We start from the raw sequence: 22114 nt of genomic DNA, 5'->3' as shown, positions 1-22114 counted from the left end.
AAGTCATTCTCAAGTTACGGTGCGACATGTTTACGCCGAACAGACAGACGGACAGACGGACGGACGCTGGACATTTGTATACCATAATACGTCCCTTCAAAAATTGACGGGCTTGTAAAAAGTTACCTGAGCTAACATCTGACAAATAAACAACATGGTTGGCGTGGTTACAGGATGTCTGAAATCTGAGGTAGGAAACAACACTGCTACCAGCTTTAACAACAGAAGCTGTAATCAAATCAAGATATTGTTTATATCTTAATAAGTGCTAGCATCTGTTTATATTTTATACAAATTGAATTCTGAGTAACAACATAGAGAATGTTAATCATTAAAATCAGGTTAACTTTAGACCTTATATTTTAACTATTAACTGATCAAGGAACAAACTGGCTAGATCAATGTCACCAATACCAGTAAAACAACTTATATGACTTTACCATACCATAAATCTTTTCATGAACAAATTTTGTATGTATCTATTTTTTCCATGGAAACTTGTTTTTAGCTAATTGAAGTAACCTGCAAACCGTTTCCCTGCACTATAATTTTAAATACACTTTTTCATTAACCAATAAGACAAGCTAAAGTTTAAATCATACTATATAAACAATAAAATTCAAACTTACAGTATCAAGACCAGGATACAATCCCCTACCAGCCTTTCTATCACAGATAGTATCATACTCTTCTTGTCTGTCTTTAATCTGATCCAGTACTGCAATGGCTGCTGGTACTGAGGACTGCTGTGTCAGGCCATACAGAACTGGTACCAGTTTGTCAGCCAAAGAGAGGCATGGAGGTTCCTGAAGAGTCAGGTCACCATAATATTGCACCAGAAATGAGAATAATGACTGAAATAGACAACCTATGATAACTGATCTGATTTATTTATGTAATATTTTTTACATTTCAAAATCATATGTAAAACAAAAACTTTTTATAGTTTTTACTCAATAAACTGCAAGTGTTTTTGTACAGAAGACATGAAAATTTATATTCTCAAATTGCAACTATCTTTTCTATCTTTTGTCAATCTAAAAATCTTATGTTGACTGAGGTTAATGTAATTTTCATGGACTAATGACCTGCTAACCTTCAAATAATAAACTGCTTCGCTGAGCGCAGCTGGATACGCCCGCAGAGGTCCAACCCTGAAAAGTTGGTGCAAAAATGGACACAATATTCAAGCTTGATACAGTTCTGAATTTGGATTGTAATTAAATATTTGACATATTATAGGTTTCTGAATAAATGTAGTCAAAGAACTCGAAATTGGTTATATGAATTGAATTTATATTCAATTAAAGATTTCTTGCTGTTGTGCATACACTGTGCTGTTGCGCAATACTTAGTAAATCTGTTGTCAGACTATAAACAAATAAAGTTCAATTAATTCTCAATGTCATATTAGAAATTTATGAAAATGTAAAGGGAGCTTACATCAATAGATATAAACAATTCACCAAAGTTTCATGAGAATTGCTGACAGCATTTTTGAGTTATTGTCCGAAAACTGGAAAATCCCCCCTTTTTTAATGAATAAAACCCCATAACTCAGAAATGTAAAATGTAAAATTTATAAAATTCTAAACGGAGCTTACATCAATAGATATAAACAATTCACCAAAGTTTCATAAGAACTGCTGAAAGCATTTTTGATTTTTTGTCTGAAAACTGGAAAATCCCCCTTTTTTTATGAATAAAACCCTGTAACTCAGAAACGTAAAATCTAAAATATATAAAAATCGAAAGGGAGCTCATGTCAATAGATATAAACAATTCACCACAATTTCTTGCAAGTTGGTGAAAGCATTCTTGAGTTATTGTCCGAAAACTGGAAAATCCCCCTTTTTTTAATGAATAAAACCCCATAACTCGGAAACGAAAAATCTAAAATTTATAAAAAACGAAAGGGAGCTCACGTCAATAGATATAAACAATTCACCAAAGTTTTATGCAAATTGGTTAAAGCGTTTTTTTGTTAATGTCCGACATGTTGACGACGGACGAACAGACGGACGGATGGACGGACGGATAGACGGACAGAGGTATACCATAATACGTCCCGTAAACAGGCGTATAAAAAGTAATTAATAGAAATATTATTATACATCTTCACACACAAGTACATAAAATTACAAAGAATCAGCTGAATGCATGAACATCCAACAGGTCATATTAAATGACAACCACATTCTCTTAATTTCGTTCAACTTAAATGTGTTACATATGAACAACCTACCTCAAGTTTCTGTTTGTTGCCTTCTGCAAGACTAGGATGATGACATTTTATTATTCTATCAATAATAATTAGTCTGTCACTTTCTGAGTGGGACTGTAGTAATTCTAGTAGATCTTCATAATTCTCTGGCGCTATCAATACAAAAACAAGAGTGCACATGCTGAAATGTCTCGCCTTCTTTACTAACCATTGATTTTATGTTGATAGTCCTAAATACAAAGCTTTACTACAAGTAACACATAAACTTAACATGATCCAAGAAAATGAGGTCAAGGTCAGATAAACCAAATGAGAAATACATGTACACCTTACATTCATTCAATAAACCAAACATAGTTGACCTATTGCTTATTGTTTCTAAGAAACAGTCTTAAACAAGAAAACTTAACATTGACCAATGAACCATGAAAATGAGGTCACGGTCAGATGAACCATACCAGACAGACATGTACACCTTACAATCAATTAAGGCATTAAATATAGTTGACCTATTGCTTATAGTATCTAAGAAACAAACTTAACCATGAAAACTTAACATTGACCAATGAACCATGAAAATGAGGTCAAGGTCAGATGATACCTGCCAGACAGACATATACACCTTACAATCCTTCCATACATCAAATATAGTTGATCTATTGTTTATAGTTGAAGAAAAACAGACCAAAACACAAAAACTTAACACTGAGAAATGAAACGTGAAAATGAGGTCAAGGTCAAAGAAAACCTGTGAGACTGACATGTACATCATAAAATATTTCCATTCACCATTTATAGTTGACCTATTGCATATTAGAAAAAAAGACCAAAACTCAAAAACTTAACTTTGACCACTGAACCATGAAAATGAGGTCAAGGTCAGATGACACCTACCAGTTGGACATGTACACCTTACAATCATTCCATATACCAAATATAGTAGACCTACTGCTTATAGTATCTGATATATGGACTTGACCACGAAAACTTAACCTTGTTCACTGATCCATGAAATGAGGTCGAGGTCAAATGAAAATTGTCTGACGGGCATGAGGACCTTGCAAGGTACGCACATACTAAATATAGTTATCCTATTACTCATAATAAGAAAGAAATTAACATTACAAAAAATGTTGACTTTTTTTTCAAGTAGTCACTGAACCATGAAAATGAGGTCAAGGACAATGGACATATGACAGACGGAAACTTCGTAACATAAGGCATCTATATACCAAGTATGAAGCATCCAGGTCTTCTAGCTTCTAAAATATAAAGCTTTTAAGAAGTTAGCTAACGCCTCCACCGGATCACTATCCCTATGCCGAGCTTTCTGTGACAAAAGTCGCAGGCTCGACAAAATTTAATGAATACAGCAAGAAGATTTTACTACAAGTTCAGCTTTAACTTAAAAACATGGCTCTCCATTAAAGAATTTATTATAATATTCATTTCTCTCAAGGTAGCTGGGATGTCTAAATGTACAACAATAGATTTTTCTCAAACTTCTGTAAAAGACTTCTGGGTCTATGTTCTTTCAAATTTCAAAATAAAAACTTGGGATTTTTTTGGATTTTTTTTACATTATCTTGAAACTTCAATAGATAGATAGAAACATTAAGAAGTAAAAATGCTCAGAAAAAGACACCTGTACTACCTTAAAAAGTTTAATTTGTTTTTATAGACAATAACTGTTTAGTGTCTTTAAATATCAGCTGTATTTGTATGAGGCTAAGAAACAGGAGTAATGCGAGCTTCAGCGAGCTATTATTCCTGTTTCGAGCCAAGTACTAATTTCAACAGTAAAAAGAAATAACAAAACATTGTCCGATTTAAGACAAAAGTGTTTGATTTGTCCTACGTTTCAGAATTTCGAACTGTCTGTGCATTCACTGATTATTGACATTGTTGCATGGTTGATTTTGTGTGTACACATTTACACATTCAAGTTTTGAACTGAAGATTGGCTCCGTAGAAAATGGAGTTAATCCTGCTGTTCATGTTTGTCTATGAGCAGAAAGTGGGTTGTGGATCGGAGAATGGAACATTCACAGACGGAGCAATATGTCATTGGAATGCGATTACAATACACATTCTGAGGTCACGAAAGTTCATACAACACTCGTCAACAGCAATACACAAAAATAGTCCAGCATTGGGCAGAGGTTTAAAGCGATATCTGTATAGTATACAAAAACATTAATCTTCCTGTTTTGCAACAACTTCATATCAGTGAAAAAGCAATTGTGATATTTCTGTATATAATATATTTGATATTGTAGTCATATCTAAACTTGAACACATGTTGAACTCAAAAACCTCATGGCAGTCAAAATCTTTGTCAGTTTTTTCTCTCCTGGCAATTTTCAAAATTCAGTTCAAGTTCATTAGTGTACTTTTTTTTAGCTTGTTCATGTCCTAAAGATAGCTGTAATATTGTCAACTGCATTTTAAGATTCACTTACCATTACAGAACAATTAAAAGGATAAAATAAATCAAAAAGTATAAAATGACAAAGTGAAGGCATTTTACAATTCTTGAAGATTTTAGATCTCATTTTCTTTAATTCAACTGATATATAAATATGTACCAGTGTAATAAAATATTTAATGAAACAGGGATTAGTTTATCTAAAGTAGAGTCCTAAGAATGCAAGAAAGTTAAGATCAAAATATTGATAAATTCTAACATTAGGTTTTGTCAGTTTTTATGGACTTCCCCTTTTTGTATTACCTTGGAGTCGGTATTTTTATTTTTGTAAATACTTTTTTATTACTGTTAACCATTGATCCAATACTGCTAACATGTGTATGAATAAGCATAGGTTAAAATATTAAATCCTTCTAGCAATATCATTATAACTTTCACCTTTAAATGTATATGGCAGCTCTCTTCTGGCTTCTTCCATTACTTTCTTCTTTTTCTGTAAAATAATTCCTAATATATAAATAACATTAAAGTTGAAGCTATTGATCTTTGTTTTGTGTAATCAATATTAAAATGCATTGTTGTTAATTGGCTTCACATTTTCATTAATTTTTTAGCCAAAAATCTAACACCATACAATAAAAGTGAAATCCAACAAAATTTGCACATATTTGGTGCAACATTTATTCATATTTTTATTTATATTTAAATCCAACAAATTTCACAAAAACCATATTAAATCAGTGAAAATCTTAATTTTATGAAGTTTGGTTTGACCAGGTAGGTAAATAATAAAGCTTAGGAAATCACCTCTTAAATGAGTTGTATCATTATTGAAAATGTGTTGTTTATGAAAAAATATTCTAAGTTTGTATACAAAAAATAAAGATATACTGTAATAAAAAACTAAAGATAAAATTATGAACCTTCAGATCTACTTTTGGTCTCTGTTTATCTTCTTCTTCTACATCAGATCCCTGATCTTCAGATTCTAAATCTCCATAACTATCATCACTTTCGTCTAAATAATCATCATACAACATTTTAAAAATGGGTTAAAGACTAAAATGGTAGGGTTGCATAGAATGTATCTTAAACAACGGAGAATGGTTTATAATGAACATTGAAATGGATGAAAATGTAAAACTGAAAAGTTTGGAAAAGTCTTTATACGACTCAACAATAGGAGGCGCACATTGTCTATATTTATATTTTGGAGAATATCCCAATAAATTGCTAAGGATAGGTAAAGTGAAACCCTGTTTACTTATTTTGAAATAGGGTTTACCTAAGGCCTTTAGTTTCAAAACAAACAAATGTATTTTTAATACCCTGGTTGCATTTAGGCTCATTCACATTTTCGAATATCTTATTCTACATGAATTATATATCAATATAACAAACCTCCATCTTCACTCTGTTCCTCCTCATCTTCCTCCTTTTCTACATCTTCTTCCTCACCATTCTCTTCTTCCTTCTCTTCATCTATTTCATCATCATCATTTTCCTCCCCTTCATCTTCACCAGAGCCTTGCTGTTCCTTATCATTGTCATCACCATCAGATGCTTCAATGGTTTCCTCCTTATAATCCAATGCAAAACTGTAAAACAAACTTATTATAGATATATCTTATATATTTAGACTTGGTTAGAGTTGAAGTAACATATGAAGTAATGTTTTCCATATCTTATTACCTAGGTTTATTTATATCACAGTCTGAAACTTGCAGTGAGGTGAGAGTTTTTGCTCTGTGTTGAAGGCCTCACAGTGACTTTGAGATGAAGAACAGCAATAAAAGATGTGTGAAAATGAATTTTGAAAAAATTAAATGACACGAGACACACAAAAAAGTTATTTTTGTCTTGAATTTAAGAATACGTTCATCAATGACTACATTAAAAACAAAATGTCTCAAAATTAACAAAATTAGACCAATAACAGAAAACTGTAAAACATATTCTAATGATGACAAATTTTTTCCTCAAACAACTTTGGTTCAAAATATCATGATCAAAATTAAATAAATAACAAACCCATCATTCAAGTCATCAGCTGATATGTGTGTAGACTTTTGTTCATCATCTTCCAATATGCCCTGCATTCTCTTCAATCTGTCAGACTGAAAACAAAGAGTTACATGTTCTCATAAGTTCTGTTGCTGATAATTAACATAGAATTTTTGTGATGAAAAAATCCAAATTGTGGAAAAAATATTTTAATGTAATGAGGCAAAAGTTTGTTATTATATATTCTCTGGAAGTATAATTCATCAACCCATTCATGTTTTGAATCTTAAAACAAAGATCACTGCCAACTGAAATATTTGTATTCATTCTCTTGTTCAAGTAATGTTGGTTTTGGTTTAATTAAATTTCTTATTTTGTAAGAGCCAGTGCCAAGTCATTCAGTCATTGTTACATATTATTGTCTAAATTCATTAGCACTTGTATACAAAAAAACACTAGCATCAATATAATTTATACAAGATGACAATAACGCACTCAAACTATTACAATTGTTTATTTGGTAGCTACCTCTTGTTTTTCCAGTCTTTCTTTCTCTTCTTTGGCTAACTCTTCTTCTGTTTTCAGCCTATCTGTTGGCTAATGATAAAACAATAATTAGTCAATTATGTAAAGTACAATCCTACCTGCCTTCAGAACAATGATTTTACCCATCTATTACATTATATTTCAAACTAATTGCATGAGATAACTAATCTATGCAAGAACCAAATTTGATTTACTTCTTTTTTGTGAGTTAAATCTGGTATACCATATATATGGTAAATAAATGAAAGACTCATTTTGTTGTGTTTAATACTTGTCTGCTCTATGGTCGTGTTGTTGTCTCTTTGACACATTCCCCATTTCCATTCTCAATTTTACATGTATAAATTACTTCTCTAAATTTATTGCTTATGCAATACATGACAGTGACAAAATTTAACAATAAGTGATCGCAAAGAAATAGAAAGCATTGAGATCGATGGATGCCATATCTTTAAGGCCCTGTTACTGGTAACATTGAGTGGATATTTCATAAACATAAACTTAAGGTCTGCAAGATTAAAACCAAGTTTGTGAGCCATCTTCAAGCTATATATTCCAACTTGTTAAATACAACCTTGTTAATTATAAATGTGTAACTAACAATCTTCTAGTCATGCTAGTGGTGAAAAATTGCAGATGTATCATCCCTGAACACAAAGAGAACTCAAGATATAGGGGGACACCATATTTAATAGATCTATAATTTTTTGACATGATTTTATAATATGAATCACTTGTGACATTGACAATTAAGCTAGAGATTCTAAATTTATATATATATATTTTAGTGTTGTGAACAATTACACAAATTATTACCATTACAGAGCTTGTAAAACTAAAAAATACAGAAAAATGTTTAGAAAAAAAAATAACCTGTGGTCTGAAACCTTAAACTGTTTGTTACCATGACTTTTAAGCTTAAGATTCTGTTCCATATTCAACCAGTAAATAACAAAGAAAATTTTGATCCAAAATATTGACCAATCCATTTCTAAAGTTAAACTCACCTTAGATTTCATTTCAAACTGTAATTCTCTGACAGCAATATCATAATCATCTTTCTTTGGTGTAACTGTGTCATCACCTTTTTTCTGTCAGAAAATATAATCAATGAATATAACAAATAGTTTAAAAAAAATCTGACATGGCAAAACATGACACTATTGTTTTCATTAAAACTATTGGTACAATGTACTATCTTACCTAATAGTTATTTAAAAAATGGGGTTTTAAGGCATTCAAAAGAAGTGAAACTGCGAGCTACCGCTCACTGATGATACCCCCAGCACAAATATAATAGTGTATAAATATGTAAGTGTTCGGTAAACAGAAAGTTGTTGAGTGCTGAATCTGAAAAAGCATCACATGGTATAGCTGACTTATATAAACCCTGAAACTAAATTTCAGAAATCCTTATGATGTAGTTCCTGAAAAAGATGCGACGAAAAATATTCATGGGACGGATGGACGGACAGACAGAGGTAAAACAGTTTACCCCCACTTTTTAAAGCATGGGTATAATTATTAATATACTTGTGGTTCCTGTTTGAAAGAATTTTGAAGCAAAAAACATAGTGTGGATTCATTTATTTTCTTGGATACCAATTTTCTTGGATTGAGGAAGACTTGAATTTTTCCTGGATATTTTAATTCCTGGTTTTGCCAAAGTATAAATACAAACCTAAAGAAAGTGTGTATTTTATTGAACATTTATATTAATGGTTTATCTGTACACACAAAAATTGGTATTCCACAAATAATAATGAATCCACAGTAAATAGAAAATAAATTCTAAGATTTCTTCTTGAAACATTTCCATAATTTCCAGTGTCAAAAAAATAGTGTCTTTCAACAGTCTCAAAACATTTCCATGATTTCAAGTGTCAAAAAAATAGTGTCTTTGAAACAAGTCTCAAAATATTTCCATGATTTCGAGTGTCAAAAAAATAGTGTCTTTCAACAGTCTCAAAAAATTTTCTTAAAAAGTGCTTAGTTTATTACCATGTCTATCTTCTTTGCTAAAATATATATATACAAAATGAAAGATAATTTACCTGTTGTGATAAGTCTTGTGTACAATAGTTATTAGAATAAAAAGGATTAAAGCATCCTTCATATGTGAAAAAAATTTATTACGATACAATGAATAATGGTTTTTTATTTGCATTTCATCAATTTCGTTTTGGGATTTTTTTTTTCTCAATTTGATAAAAAATACAGATTTCAAAATAAGATTAACTGTTCAGTATGCTGATAACATATAACTTTCATGTAAATCTAAGATCACACTTACCCTGCCTGCAGCCATGAGAAATCTAAGATTCTTCCATTCATCATCTAACTGCTGAGTAAGCTGAAGTGATTTCTCTTTTTCCATTTGTCTTTCATGCTGAAAAAAAAAGAAATAATTTTAACAAAACTTATCAGAGAAAACATTTAGAATGACAAGTCAAAATATAATATGTTAATGCATTACATAAGTAAACACTTTTCTTTCTTCTAAAATTAAGAGTTTCAGCAAATTTTATCCTGCAAATAATAAATTTTAATAAATTTCTAAGTCAGATAATACATTTGTATTTCCATTATAAAATCTATTGAGTACCTTTTCCTTTTTAGATTTTGTAATCAGTTCTTCCATTCTTTCCTTCCAAGATTTCTTATCTCCACCCAGTGATACATAATTACTGTTTTCCAGAAATCCTCCAAAATGTTCCTGGGATACTAGTTTACCTAAAAAAAATTAGTACATTTGTATAATATTGTATTATCTTCTCCCTCTCAGTTTCAAAAAGAGAAGTCACTTCTCCCTATGATTCTGAAGTAGTGTGAGCCCTGTGTATTAGAAAAAATATTAAAAAAATTCTCACAACTAATATTACCAGAATTTTTCAATTTGTTTTTAATTTTACAGTTATATTATATTTCTGCTTTGTTTATAATTAATGTACATGATGTATGGTCCACAAACTATGTAAAAAATAAATCTACAAGATACCACTGATAAGGTTACTGACTAGGGACAGGCACATGTTTCTTTTTTTATTGAAACCCTCTCCCTCTTTAAATCTTGATCGCTGAAAATAACAAAGGCACACAAAATACACTAGTGTACTTGTTATTTCTGCAAGTGGATACCAGTCAATATACTTTAATCATTGTCTGCCCCTCTCTCCTCCTTCAAGCAAGATGTGTTAACCAATCAAGATATCCATGTCATTCCTTCCACATCTATTCCAACAAACTTCTGATGGTATCATTTTTAATTTTAGATCATTTTCATCAGTATCACTATTATTGGCATTGATGCATTTTTATCTAGACAAAAGATATTCTCGAATTAATTAAACTGAAAACAATATTCTGTTATGTTCTAAACTCTCCCTACTATCACCTTTACATATTTGTACATGATAACATAACATGCCCATATGATATTATCCCTAATACCACTAAATAATATCAACTTTTACCTGTAAATGATAACTTAACATCCCCCATACCACTACATAATATCTTACCATCAATTCTTCCCTGGTCTTCATCATCTTCGTCACTTATTTCTGGATTATCAAACTTTTCTATTTCTGACAGAGACTGACCATAATGAGTCAGTTCTTCTTCATTATCGTTTAAACTGTACTTGTTAACTTTGTCACCTTTCTGAAGAAAAAAAAATATATTTCTCTGCTTTGTTTACAATTTAACTATTTTATTCAAGTAATCGGAAATGGATGTCATGTAACAAGCAAAGTATTGAAACTTGAAAGTATTTATTCTAGAATTTTTTGGAACTGAAAGCAAAGAAGAGAAAAACATTGCAATGCAACCTTACTTTTTTTAAAGTTGTAAATATTTGTCCACTTTGTCAGAACAAAACTTTTTACCAAAAAAATTAAAATTAAAATTGTTCATTCTTACCATTTATGTTTGTTGTTTTTGCAGATACAAATGACACCAGTACAAACGTAAAGTCACCACTTTACAAGTACAAATACTTCTATCAACGTGACACCAGTACAAACATAAAATCATCACTTTAAAAGTACAAATACTTCTATCAACATGACACCAGTACAAACATAAAATCACCACTTTACAAATACAAATACTTCTATCAACATGACACCAGTATAAACATAAAATCACCACTTTACAAGTACAAATACTTCTATCAACATGACACCAGTACAAACATAAAATCACCACTTTACAAGTACAAATACTTTTATCAACATGACACCAGTATAAACATAAAATCACCACTTTACAAGTACAAATACTTCTATCAACATGACACCAGTACAAACATAAAATCACCACTTTACAAGATCAAATACTTCTATCAACATGACACCAGTACAAACATAAACAACACCACTTTACAAGTAAAAATATTTCTATCAACATTCTTTAGTACAAACATAAAAAACACCACTTTACAAGTACAAATACTTCTATCAACATTCTTTAGATTTGTGAGTGTCTTTTAATCTATATAAAACTAAATAATTACTAAACTTTGTGGTGCCTGAAAAATACATGTTTACCTTCAATAAAAAACCTTGACAAGTTGTTGAACACACAGTATTTTAAAAGTGTTGTACATAATGATTGTTATTTATGAAAATAAAAGCTCTACAAAAATCATACTGCTCTTTCTAAGGCAAATCTTTTCATCATTTTGTCTTCAACACTAAGTGTAGCATCATGTTCACCAAATCTCTTGTCTACAAACTTATTGCTTTTAAGTCTCTGTCCATATTCTTGAAGCAATGTGTCCTTTCTCTGTAAAATATAAAATTAAACAAATATATAATTTTTCAAACTCTTTTTGAAATTTCTTTAATGACAGTTTTATTTCTTTCTTTTATATCAAAGACACTGGCATGAGTGAAGTACATTTTGCTCAATGATGTTTTTTGTTAAGTAAAACAATTTACATATAAAAATTGTTTGTAATACATGTACTGTAAATTCAGAAATTATTGTGTTTCTATTAATGAGAATAATGTGACTGGGTGAGTACCGCATTCTGATATCTGATACATATACGTATATATCTGTATGCAAATTTGCCTGCAATGGCATTAATTAATCTTGCATTTTTGTCTTTTCTTCAAAAATCGCACTAATAAATGCATGCAATAATTTATGATTTGACCATGTTGACAGTAAAAAAAATTTTTTTTTCATTGTTTCTGTAATTGTTTGCAGTAGTATAAAATGCTGACTGTTAAGGATAAAAACATAATCATACTGAAACTGGTTGTAAAATCTATTTGACTTAACACTTTTTACCTTTTTAATTGCTTTGGACCTAGATAGTCCAGGCATTCCTCTATCGTGTTTAGATATTTTACGTCCTAACACATCATGTTTTTGTCGATTTATTTTCACTTCAAATGGATTGATCTTCTTCTCTGATTCTTTCCTCTTGTTACGAACTTTATCTGCTACGTTTTTCTTTTTCTGTTTACCCATATTCTGAAATAAAAGTCATCTCATCTTAAGAAGGAAAATAAAAACATATAAGAATGTAGTGACAACTGTACTTAACTTAATAACATGAGTTAAATCTCCTCCAATATTTGTTTTGTTTGTCAGTTTGGAACTCAAAAGTATCAAAATTCTTATCATGCTTATTGCTTATTGGAGTTATTAACATCATCACTATTTTAATTCAACAAAGAAATGTTTCTCAACTGATTTTATACCAATGAATACATTTAAACTATTTATATAGATTCTACCACTACATCAAGTGTGATACGATATTTCTGCAAAAATCAATGTAAATAACAAGTTTTACTCCATTTATTACTAAATTTGTAGCTTAAAATATGATGTACGTGGTATAGACCATAACTTTTTTTTGCTCTTTGATGCTAACTATGCAGCTGTAGCAAAAAGGGGGTTTTAATGCTTGAAGGTCAAGGACATTCTTACTCTCTTGTACTGGTACTGGACCAACATCTTTAATCCCTATTGAGATTCTGAATCTGGAACATTTTCTAAGGTATCAGGTCGTTCTGGCCCCAAACCGATCAGGCCCTAAGTCAATTCGGCCTCAAGTCGATCCGGCCCAAGTCGATCCGGCCCACGACAATCCAGCCCCATAATAAAATAATGAATAATTTATATTAACTTCGGAGGATTTGGTGACATATTTGAATCAGGATAAATGGAATATGCAAAGAGTATTGATGATAAATGACAGCACGTAAATGAAGTATGCCTAATATTGGCATAACATTCAGACGATTTATTTTTATCGATACGACACGTACGAAAAGGAGTATGATTGGTACTGTTTTTGAAGAAGCATCAGCATATAAATATGAAGTTATTTTCCATGATAACTTGGAATATCATGGGGAAAACAGTTTTTATTAAATTCACACATAGAAGAGATAAACATGATAAATAGACACTTATAATCCAATGGAACATATAATTATGTAATCATCATAATGACTTGTTTAAATCAAATCATTAATCTATAATTGGTTTGTTTATTCAACAATCAGCTTGTACAGTTGTGTATGTAACTATTTGTTATTACACCAGTTGAAAGACTTGTTAAGATCACAGTCAATTGAAAAAATGCTAACTACTGCTGATTAATGTTGATGGTACTAAATTCTGTCAGAGACATATAATACAATATATGTCTCTGATTCTGTTATATATTTTTTTTATTATAATTATGCATACCCAATAGTCTTGAAAACTTGTAATTAAAACATAATCAACATAATAATTGTTTTATACTGCATAATCATCAGTATTCATTTAAGGTGATAAATTGATTTGAATTCAAATATTTCATTTCTATAACAAATATTGATATAGTTTTTAAAAAAATATTCAAATAAATGTCTCATCTTATGAAAATTAAATATTCAAATAATAGTCAAAGGCCAACTTTTTTACCGTCCACCTTTTGTAATATTATAAAATTCATAAACATTTATGTATTACAATTCATATATATATCTTTATTTTAATTCCTTATAAATATTTTTTATATTGGGGCCGGATCGACTTGGGCCGAAATGACTTGGGGCAGGATCGACATGCATGACATGAAAGCCTTTCCCAGCAGACATTTGACGTTGTATGAACATCAGTTCGACATCAGACCCTAATGTTGCGCCCACGTTAGATTTTGGTTGTATATGATATTTTTTAGACGTCAAAAACTGACGTCTACCCAACGTCTTGACATACGTCCGTTCAACGTCTGTACAACGTAGTTACAACATCAGTACAACGTTGGTACAACATCCGACCAACCAACAGGATGAACCTGAATAAGGATGTTCCACGTCTGTACAAAGTCAAATCAACGTCATAACAACCACCATTAGACCTCTTTAAATATCCTCAGATGTCTGTACAACGTCTAATCAACGTCCTAACAACCACCATTAAACCTCTTTAAATATCCTCAGATGTCTGCACAGCGTCTAACAACATCCTAACAACCACCATTAGACCTCTTTAAATATCCTCAGATATCTATACAACGTCTAATCAACGTCATAACAACCACTATTTAACCTCTTTAAATATCCTCAGATGTCTTCAGAGCTAATTAAAGACCAATGTAAATCCTTATTAACGTTCTTAAATTGGACAACTTAAGGTAATGAAACAATAATTCATACAAGTTGACGTCCTGAATAAGTGCTTCAACATCTTTAAAACCTCAGAAAACCATTCCTTCCAACAAAGGTTGGTAACCTTATAATTCATGTCTCCACAACTACTTTGCACATCAATCTGCTGTTGACCAGGGGTTCAAAAATGGTCGCATTGTCCGGGCTTGACCAGTAAATTATATTTTTGACTTGATATGCAGAGCCTGAAGTGGACATATAAGGTTTTGCTAAGTAAGTATAGGAGAAACCAACAAATATCAATTAGCTGAGTTCTAAAAAGCAGAACTATGAGCTTTGAACACTTGAAATATGTGTTGAAACAAAACAATAAATAATTGAATGAATCTACATATTTTAATGTGGTATTTTTAAAAACATCAATGTCTTATTTCTGCTCCATTTCTATTGATGTCTGCTGCTCCATCAGTTGATGTCCTAGCTTTCTTCTTCCGACCACTTGTCCCATTCTGCTAGATGGGTACTTCAGGTACCATTTCTAAAATAAAAAATGTATAATTTATGTAAAAACCAAACAGTTTAGTGTTAACAACATAATGTCATTCGGGCTACATTATCGATGTTTTTAGCAAATTTTGAGGCAAACAGTTAAACCCCTGACTTCAATAACAAATTGTTCTAGGTATAGTAAAAATATTCTTTATATCTTTTTTATATAAAGCAAGGGATCATACATTGCAAACACAGATCAATGATGGAAAATATAAAGTTTTTTTTTCAAATTATCTTGAAATATCACCGAGATCTTGACAGTCACTCATCTTGAGACACAATAATGCACCGCAAGCACCGAGATCTTTACAGTCACTCATCTTGGGAAACAATAATGCACCGCAAGCACCGAGATCTTTACAGTCACTCATCTTGAGAAACAATAATGCACCGCAAGCACCGAGATCTTTACAGTAACTCATCTTGGGAAACAATAATGCACCGCAAGCACCGAGATCTTTACAATCACTCATCTTGGGAAACAATAATGTACCGCAAGCATCGAGATCTTGACAGTCACTCATCTTGAGATACAATAATGCCCCACAAGCACCGAGATCTTGACAGTCACTCATCTTGAGAAACAATAATGCCCCACAAGCACCGAGATCTTGACAGTCATTCATCTTGGGAAACAATAATGCATCACAAGCACCGAGATCTTGACAATCACTCATCCTGGGAAACAATAATGCCCCACAAGCACCGAGATCTTGACAATCACTCATCTTGGGAAACAATAATGCATCACAAGCACCGAGATCTTGACAAACACTCATTTTGTATAATAAAACACCCATAAAAAATGTATCCTACATTGCCAGATAGACCCCTATAATTTTACTATAATTCAAAATAAATATTATTCATGTATAATTAATTATATTGATATATTTTATTTCATATTTAAATTCTTCATCAATAGATATTTTTGGCATGTTTGCTATACGCAAGAAGTAGTTACACATTGAAACTTTGTTTACATTCTTCTTCAAACTGTAATAAATTCCAGTCTTTTGTGATACTTTTTTTTATTTTACATATACATGTATATGGGTTATGTTTAGATACCAAAACTGTAGTAATATTTGCTTTTTCCTTGAATTTTATGTGCTGTAATAATTAAGTACGGTCAATTGATAAAACATCAGTATTCATGGTATGAAACACATCATCTATTTCGACATTATCATATAAACCACTTTGAAATTGGTCAGATTGTGTATTAATTTGCTATGGTCACACATGTTTCTTATGTGTATTACTTCACCGATAACATGTTGGAATACATGCTGTGAGTGTCAGCTAGAGTAGAAAAGAATTAATTTGTTTGTTTTAAATGTATTCCAAGGTCAAGAATATCATGTGTTGTAAATCGTTGACTTGTAATTGCATCAACATATATTAATAAGAACGAACTGTTATCGTTTGAATTTACATAGGTGAATTTAACTTCAATAAGGGGTTATAAATAATTATTTCAATACTTGCCAGACGAATAAATTCTTTAATTTCATCCGATGTTCAATGATACATTATTAATCCATCCTCTCTGTATCTGCAATGATAGAATTTTGGAGAAAGCATTACTATAAGTTGAAAAACTTGTATCTAATATCCATTTGTCCATTTTGAACAATAAAATATGTTTAAACTAATATTAGAATACTTTGCCACACGCTTTGGCTTTTTACTAAATCATTGTTCATAATTTTTTTAACACATGTTCCTTTACCCAATTTTCAATTTACAAGTCAAATATATCTTAAGGTCAACCTATAGTTGTTTGCTGAGGCTTCAATTATAAATTATATGTGATCCGAGATCTGATCTGCACAGATCACTGTACACTCATACTTGCGGTAACAGCGACTTATTACAGCTACAATACTGTTTACACTAAATTATCATATATCTACTATTAAAGCAAACAATAAATGAAAATTACACTTACTTTGCACTTCTTACAGCATCAGTTGTAGAAATTGTTGTTGTAATCAAATTGGCGCACATAAATTCGAAATGTCGGCCTCATACGCATGCGCCAATTGAAATCAAATCTGTTTCGTGTAATTGAAATATTTTACGGCGAAAATTATAAAACAGTTTATTCATTCACTTTAATCATATCAATTAGATATATTATCTACAGTAATTGTTGAATTTATTAAAAAAAACAAGTAAACCAATATAAATAAAAGGTTGCGTGCCTGCTGAGTATATATGTCCAGGTACGTGTTATTTCGATATTTTAGATTAATCTAGATGTCCGACCTACATTTGGAATCCGACGTTGTGTCGATGTTGTATAAGGTCGTGACCAAAAAACAAGGTTATATAGACGTCATTCTATAACGTCCAACAGACGTTTGCCAGTCGACATTGAACCGACGTTGACTTTAGGTCGCCGACTTTGCGACCTATTTTCAACCAAATATCAACGTCTGTACAACATCGGGTGCCTGCTGGGTTCTAATGGACCAATCTTGAGTTGTTTTTTTTATGAATGAGCTACAGCCTACAATGGTTGACCTGATGTTAATAATTACATTAGCATTGTGACTAAAAAAATGTATAAGAAAATGCATGTATTTGAAAGTTGTCTATTTGGGTGCCGATATGAATAGCAAGAAAATTGAGGATATTCCATGTAGTCTAGAATCCCAATACTGCAATAGCTGATTTGAATTATTAGACCAAAGCTACGAAAGGGTACATAGGTAATAATGTTAACAAATAAAAGTATTTTCTCTACTAAAGCATGCTTAAAGATGATAAGTATAATCCGTTTCTTTCTGTCTTTTCACCACAAACTATATTCAGGGGAGACAATCTAGTTACTAAGTTAGATTAAAGTATGTTATTGAAATGTGTCAATAAAATATTACTTCCAAATGATTGAAATTGAAGTAAAAAAAACAGCTAAGTATCTAGTAAATAAAACAAAAAGTTTACAGTGTATATGTGAATCTGCAATAAGTTTTAAACAACTAAACACAAATGACGTTTCCTAAGCACATGTGAATCCAATTTCAATGGTAAAAATCCGAAGTGTTCCGGAAAAATGTAAACAGGAAGTAGATTAATGTAATTTATGCAACATGTCGAAGCGAAATCCCACGGAAGGAAAACTGTTTTAAATTCCAATAAATAAAAAAAGATACGAGTGACATTAACAGTAAAAGTATGGCTTCTCCGAGAAGAGTAGTTCTGATAGCGTGTGGATCGTATAACCCCGTAACAAACATGCACTTGAGAATGTTTGGTGAGTGAACAAACATAAAAAAATATCCAACTGTTATGAAATCGAAAGTAACAATTTCTGTAAAAATATTAATTTGTAAGATAAAAGCAGCTAAACATTTAAAAAAAAAGGAAGGGATGGAACATGCCTTAAAATACAATATCCTCTGATAAATCCAACAATCTAGGCCTAGGGATCTCATTGACCTGCTTTAAAATCATATGTATGATGGCTCACCACCTGATGCAGGACGTCTTGGCCACACTGCCAGTTCTGCCACAGTTGTTTTGGCCATACTTTGTAAAGTTGTTTCGGCCAAGGTTTTCATTGTTATAAAGGGAGGAAATTATAATTGTTTCTAGAAACAAATGGAAAATACATTTTAATCATACATTTATATTCCTTGATAAAACTGTGTATCAATTGATGAATTTTATAAGAAAATTCGTAAAATGTTGATTATTGATAAAATAAAAATGAAGTTTTTTATATACAAAAAAGATATGATAGTTATTTTGAAAAGTGAAGAGGATTGTTGTTTTTTATCAGATAATGTACATATATGGCACTGGCTACGATTACCTGCAAAAAGTAACAATAAGAAATAATTATTGTTACTCCTGAGACTAATTGTTGAAGTGTATTTCCGGACAGAACTCTGATTTCATCAATACGTTCACTTTTGTCAATTAAAACAACTCCCTATTCTTAAGTATGAATAAGAATAACTCGGGCGGCAAGATGTCCAAATTGTGGCCACTGAAATGTTCATATCCTTTCAAAATTTTAATGATAAATGTCAACAATACCTAGATGCAAATATTGTACAGTTATATAGAAGAAGTTCTTGTAAGATAGGAGCACTGCCCAAATAAAAAAAAAAAGAGAGAAGAAACAAAGGTATATATAATTTATTCTGAATTCAAATATACATGCATTCATCATGTTCATGGTGGTGGCAGAAACTTTTATATTTGAAAATAACTCGATATGCAGGAATTGCCACCAAAATAAATAGCTAAAAGAATTCTAAATATTTATAAATGTGCTTTTAATTTTTATGCCCCTCTTAGGGTCATTATGTTTTTTGGTCTGTGCGTCAATTTGTTCGTTCGTTCGTCCGTCTGTCCCCCTTCAGGTTAAAGTTTTTGGTCAAGGTAGTTTTTGATGAAGTTGAAGTCCAATCAACTTGAAACTTAGTACATTTGTACATGTTCCCTATGATATGATCTTTTTAATTTTAAAGTCAAATTAGAGTTTTGACCCCAATTCACGGTCCACCGAACATAGAAAATGATAGTGTGGGTGGGGCATATGTGTACTATGGACACATTCTTGTTGATTGCTATGTTCAAGAAATAAATTTCTATTCATATAAAATTGTTCAAATGTATGTAAAACAATGTGTACTGGGCAATGACAGGACGACAGTACGCAGTATCCCGAAGCTACACACAAAAATGACATAATTTCCAAATGAAAAATTTTGCAGGTAAGAATAAAAAACGAAATTATTATTACCTGCAATTTCTGTATGAAATTGGATCCCTATCCAGAAATACATTTCTGAAATTAGCATCGGAAGTAAAAAATAATTATTTCTTATTGTTACTTTTTGTGAGTAATCGTAGCCAGTGCCTACATATAAATGTCTCTGTTCTTATCATAATAATTTGATATATATATATATATCTAAAGTATTATTTATGCTTTTGTCAAGTAATTGTTGAGAAAATACCAAACAAGATATTTGGTGCGATTGCCGATGAAACAACTTAATGCTCTGAACCTAGGTGACATATGTTTTCTTCAGTTTTCTCTATAATGTACATATGCACAAGCCATATATGTCTTTTAAAATTGTTTTCTTGGTTATCTCAATAATGCAAAGGTTTTACTAGTAAAAGTTCCATTGTGTGATTGCTATGGTATTGTCTAAGATAATATTTATTGATTTTTGTAACTAGTACTGAAAGCCAATCATATATATATATATATATCACAGTAGACTGATTAATTTCTTAAGCATTGTTAAGTGCTTTGTAAAAATACATCCATTGAAAATATCTTTTGATGTTTTTTGATTTTCTGTTATTTTTTGATACAAAAGATTAAGGCCATTTTCATAGCTAGGACAACTGAATAAGGACATTGTAACATAAGTTGTAGCAATTTGTTTCTTTCAATAAAATGTTGTGTAAAAAATAGGTGTTTCAGATATAATTGTGTTATACAGTATTTATGAACACTTTTACAGATAATATAAATGTCTTGTGTATTATAAAACTCCAATAAGCTTGTACATATTGTAGCCATGATAACTTACATGAATTGAATCCCATATTCACAAATTTGCATGATATGTAATTGTTGGCAATAGAACAATCAAATACTTGCATACATGTATATTGGAAACTTTTTCTAATAAAATTGAGAATGGAAATAGGGAATGTGTCAAAGAGACAACAACCCGACCGAAGAGCAGAAAACAGCTGAAGGCCACCAATGGGTCTTCAACACAGTGAGGAAATCCTGCATCTCTAATACATACTTAAATTATCTATTAATAACCTTCGTATAAAAATGTTTATATATTTTGCATCTTAGAGAACATTTTGTGAATTATATAAGAATGATTAAAAAATGTCCTAGAAATATTATGTAGTAATATGATATCTGAACATATTTATATTCAAATTAAAGATGCATACATTTGTATTTTCCAGAGCTAGCAAGAGATTCTTTGAATCGAACATCCAGATTTAAAGTGATAGGTGGAATAATATCCCCTGTTGGTGATCAGTATGAAAAGAAGGTAGAATAGTTTGTTATGTTTAGCAAAGTTAAAAGAATAGAATAGACCTCCAATAAACTAAAAATTAAACAGACTATTTTTATACGACTGCAAAAAATTTGCGTTTGTATATTGCTATCATGTTGTCGTCGTCTGAAGACATTTGGTTTCCGGACAATAACCTAAGTATAAGTGAATGGATCTCTATGAAATTGAAACACAAGGTTCAATAGCACAAAAGGAAAGTTGGGATTGATTTTGGGGGTTATGGCCCAAACCATTCAAGAATTGAGCAAAAAAAGTGGGAAAAAACAAGGTTTTTCTGGTTAATGGACATTACTTAAGTATTAGTCTATGGATCTCTATGAAATTGAAACACAAGGTTCCATACTACAAAGAGAAGGTTGGGGTTTGACTTTGTTGGTTATGGCTAAGACCGTTAAGGAATAAGTGGCAAAAAGGGAAGGTTGGGGTTTGACTTAGGGGGTTATGGCTCAAACCGTGCAGGAATAAGGGACAAAAAGGGGGGAGGGGGAAGAACAAGGTTTTTCTGGTTTCCGGATAAATACTTAAGTATTAGTAATTGTACCACAAGGTTCCATACCACACACAGGTAGGGCATCTTTTTTGTGGTTTTTGGCTTTAATTGTTAAGAAACTAGAGGCCAAATAGGGGCCCAAAACAAGACTTTTCTAAT

The 22114-nt window shown here is 31.2% G+C and overlaps 2 protein-coding genes across 5 annotated transcripts in view; one reads left to right on the top strand and one right to left on the bottom strand.

Moving 5' to 3' along the window:
- LOC127735980 (nucleolar protein 14-like) overlaps positions 1–18423 on the bottom strand; it is a 46662-nt gene extending 28239 nt beyond the window's left edge. The window contains exons 1-15 of one of the 2 annotated variants that reach the window (XM_052246469.1): positions 18335–18423; positions 12504–12689; positions 11856–11990; positions 10724–10865; positions 9808–9935; positions 9496–9591; positions 8210–8293; positions 7185–7253; positions 6684–6769; positions 6054–6250; positions 5576–5670; positions 5091–5145; positions 2246–2376; positions 630–854; positions 127–228 (exon numbers count right to left, since the gene is read on the bottom strand). In XM_052246469.1, the coding sequence (XP_052102429.1) occupies positions 127–228; positions 630–854; positions 2246–2376; positions 5091–5145; positions 5576–5670; positions 6054–6250; positions 6684–6769; positions 7185–7253; positions 8210–8293; positions 9496–9591; positions 9808–9935; positions 10724–10865; positions 11856–11990; positions 12504–12686 (1728 nt within the window). In that variant the 5' untranslated portion in view covers positions 12687–12689; positions 18335–18423. Of the gene's footprint in view, positions 1–126; positions 229–629; positions 855–2245; positions 2377–5090; positions 5146–5575; positions 5671–6053; positions 6251–6683; positions 6770–7184; positions 7254–8209; positions 8294–9495; positions 9592–9807; positions 9936–10723; positions 10866–11855; positions 11991–12503; positions 12690–18134; positions 18194–18334 lie in introns of those variants that run through there. The other variant, XM_052246470.1, reaches the window with a different exon arrangement.
- A 28-nt stretch (positions 18424–18451) lies between these two features.
- LOC127735988 (nicotinamide/nicotinic acid mononucleotide adenylyltransferase 1-like) overlaps positions 18452–22114 on the top strand; it is a 42292-nt gene continuing 38629 nt past the window's right edge. For all 3 annotated transcript variants that reach the window (XM_052246484.1, XM_052246486.1, XM_052246485.1), the window contains exons 1-2: positions 18452–18644; positions 21350–21438. In XM_052246484.1, the coding sequence (XP_052102444.1) occupies positions 18566–18644; positions 21350–21438 (168 nt within the window). In that variant the 5' untranslated portion in view covers positions 18452–18565. The remainder of the gene's footprint in view (positions 18645–21349; positions 21439–22114) is intronic.

This window comes from Mytilus californianus, unplaced genomic scaffold (assembly GCF_021869535.1).
Source record: "Mytilus californianus isolate M0D057914Y unplaced genomic scaffold, xbMytCali1.0.p SCAF_3, whole genome shotgun sequence".
In the NCBI taxonomy this organism is placed as follows: Eukaryota; Metazoa; Mollusca; class Bivalvia; order Mytilida; family Mytilidae; genus Mytilus; species Mytilus californianus.
This window is presented reverse-complemented; position numbering and strand designations above follow the sequence as displayed.